Source organism: Babylonia areolata, chromosome 3 (genome assembly GCF_041734735.1).
Source record: "Babylonia areolata isolate BAREFJ2019XMU chromosome 3, ASM4173473v1, whole genome shotgun sequence".
Lineage (NCBI taxonomy): Eukaryota > Metazoa > Mollusca > Gastropoda > Neogastropoda > Buccinidae > Babylonia > Babylonia areolata.
In genome coordinates, this window is record NC_134878.1 from 11,461,054 (window position 1) to 11,464,460 (window position 3,407).

At 38.4% G+C, this 3,407-nt stretch overlaps 1 protein-coding gene across 1 annotated transcript; it reads right to left on the bottom strand.

The window, feature by feature from the left end:
- Window positions 1-1,052: 1,052 nt before the first annotated feature.
- LOC143280447 (queuine tRNA-ribosyltransferase catalytic subunit 1-like) lies at window positions 1,053-3,407 on the bottom strand. Its single transcript, XM_076585091.1, has one exon. The coding sequence runs from the start codon at window positions 3,399-3,401 to the stop codon at window positions 2,217-2,219; it is 1,185 nt and encodes a 394-aa protein (XP_076441206.1). The 5' UTR covers window positions 3,402-3,407; the 3' UTR covers window positions 1,053-2,216.

The window sequence follows — 3,407 nt, forward strand, 5'->3', positions numbered from 1 at the left end:
TACAAAAACTTGTTTGTTGTTTCATCAACTTTTCATAAAAGATGCTGATCACACTCACTCTGAAATTATGTAATATGACTTGACATGCTTCTGCTACAAACCAATATCATATATTTACTACTACTACTACTACTACTACTATCAATACATGTAGTGAATACTTTCTAGCACGCTATCCAGAAACCACAAGGTCCTTTACAAAACACATGATTTTATACATAACACATAACAACAATGTTACATGTAGTACCAAAATATGACAAGCAACTACACACACACATAAGTGCAATGCATACACATACATCCATACATGCACACATTGTTTCGTATGTACATGAGCCACCTTCTACACACATGCAAACTTAATGCACATCCACACACACACGCACACATGTGTACAACTTACAAGCAAACACACATAAATACACACTCGCTAAACACATATATTCGTACACATACATGCATTAATATTTAAATATGTGTGTACACATGAAACATATCTGACAGTAAACATGGAACTGTTCTGTTAGAAAACAAATTAAAGCATAAAACCCAACACATCCAGATCTATTTATGATGGTACGGGCAGAAATAAAAAGAAATTTAAAAGATGTAGATTAATTTTAAAATTAAAAGTTTCAAATTACTATAAGTATAACTATGTCAGTCAACATTGTCCATATTCAAAATAAAACTAATTAACAATATTTTTGTGTTATATGTACTAAATTTTGCATGTGTGTGTGTGTGTGTGTGTGATGAAAATGAAGCGCCTGTTTTTGAACTTTTGGTTTTTGTCTATCACTTTTTTAAGTTTTTACAAACATACAGAAAAAAAAAGAATTGATGGTCTTACTTTTAGAGGAATGGCTATGTATATATACATGATCACCAATTCAGTGTGTGTGATGTTGGGTATTTACCATCTTGATTTTTCTTTCTCCGTCAGTCAGTGATAGTGAAATTTCATCATTTCACAACATGTACACACACACACACAAATTGCACACTCACAGCCACAGTTAATTCACATAATGTATTCGGCACACACACACACACACACACAAGAAAAAACAATTTTTGTTTTATCATTATTTCTTTATTATACATTACCAGTCTTTTTTTCTTTTTTTTAAAATATACGTCAAATACTGCTGCCTAACATACCAGTTGACAAAATTATTTCTGTATATTAGATACTCCAATACATTCAAATGTGATAGTTATTTTCATCTCAAGGCTTACTTAAAGTCAATGCTTCTTGCACTTCCACCTAAGTTCCAGTTAATACAAATACAATCACAGTATCATCCACTTAGGTGAAGCCGGCATTACAACACATGGCTGACACCTTACCTTAGAAGTTAGATTTTACCACATTCATTTGAGTCTTGATTCTTGTTTTCTCAGACTGGTAAACAGCAACACTGAGGGAAAGGGATCATTTACGATTTAGTTGCTTCATCTGAAGAACTACTTTACAGGCAACAGAGAAAGAGAAAAAATGACAATTTCAGAAAGTTTAAACAAAAGAAATATATATTATTTTTAAACGAGTGTGCGCACGCGCGCGCACACACACACACACACACAGAATTCCAACATTTGCACACATCTCATTTTAGAAGTGTGTGCATGTATCAATACTAATGCAGTAGTATTAACTAAATAATGAATTTTCCCAAAATCTGCTTTACATTGTAGTTTGTACAGATTGGGGCAAACAACTCAAAGGAACTCATGCACACAAAAAAATAGGTAAAAATTATAAACAGAGACACACAAATCAATAAACAGTACAAAAGCATCCATAAACAAATTGATTTTAATTATTAATATCTTTGAAAGTCTTGAATAATAGTTCACTAGCCATTGACTAGTAGAATTTTACTAGTATCAGTGCAGCAGCTGTAGTAATATTACTTACACCAGAAGTGCCAGAAGCTTAAAAAAGTACTACTTTAAATGTTATAAGCTTTTTTTTTTTTTTTAAAGTTGTCAAAGTTCACAGCTTTCAGTCCAGGTTTTGCTGTACAGACCTTAAATAAAATTTACTTGATTTAGGAGCTACAATAATGAGAATACAGTCCCACTTTCTCTGAATTCTAATCTCAAGAAAAATTCCTAACCATTCTGACTCACGTTTCAGAGACGTGCACATAGATCAACAATCTTCATCAGTTATTGTCAGTTTCAATAGTCTTAATGATATTTCTTCACTTCAAATCAATATTCACAGAAGCCAGAGCTTCCACAGCCCAGTCAGGGTAATTCTTCTCAGGAAACATGTCAACAAAGAAGTTTCTGACAAACTCAGGAAAACAACCTTCAATGATGCTGGTGTGCATGCCCATCATGAGACGGAGCTGATAGGCCACATTGTGCACAGTCAGAAGGGTACATGCCACAGTCTCATTGGTCACCACAGTGTGTAGATAGGCTCTTGTGTATTTGGCACATGTTGAACACTTGCATTCACTGTCAATGGGTTGGAAATCAGTGGCAAAGCTTTTACTTTTCAAGTTCAGCTGCCCTGTGGCCACAAGTGCACACCCAAAGCGTGCTGTCCTTGTGGGAAAGACACAATCAAACATGTCACATCCTAGAGCCACACACACCACCAAATCTACAGCAAAACCCACCCCCATCAGATAGCGAGGTTTCTCTTTGGGTAGTTCATCGGTTGACACAGTAACCATTCGCCAGAAGTGTTGTTTCTCTTCACCTCCGCTCAGTCCACCTATCGCAAAGCCTGGCACATCTCGCTTCACCAGTTCTTTTGCACACTGCCGTCGAAGATTTTCATCCAGACCACCTTGAACGATGGGGAAAATGTTCTGGTCATGGGGTCTCTTGTGTGCAGCAATGCAGCGATCTAGCCAGCGTATTGTGCGGTGCATTGCTTCCTCCACCCTGGGTCCTGTGACAGTACTGGACACAACATCGTCCAGCTGCATTATGATGTCGGCACCAATGGCGTTCTGGATCTCAATGGAGTGTTCAGGTGTCAGCAGCATCATGGAACCATCATGTGGGGACTGGAACTTTACCCCTTCTTCCGTTATTTCTGCCAGTTTTAGCAGTGACACCATCTGAAAGCCGCCACTGTCTGTCAGCAGAGCTCTGTCCCATTTCATAAAGTTGTGCAGTCCCCCCGCTTTTTCCAACAACTCTGGGCCCGGCCTGTGTCCCAGGTGGTAAGTGTTGCCCAAGATGATGCGGCAGTCCAGCTCACGCAGCTGTTCTGGAACCAACCCCTTCAGCGATCCTTGGGTTCCAACGGGCATGAAGACAGGTGTTTTGACTGTTGCGTGTGGCAGTGTCATCTCGCACGCCCTGGCTTTGCTTATCGGACATTCTGCAAGAATTTTTAGGGACAGTGCCGCGTGTTTCTTGGCCATCTTGAA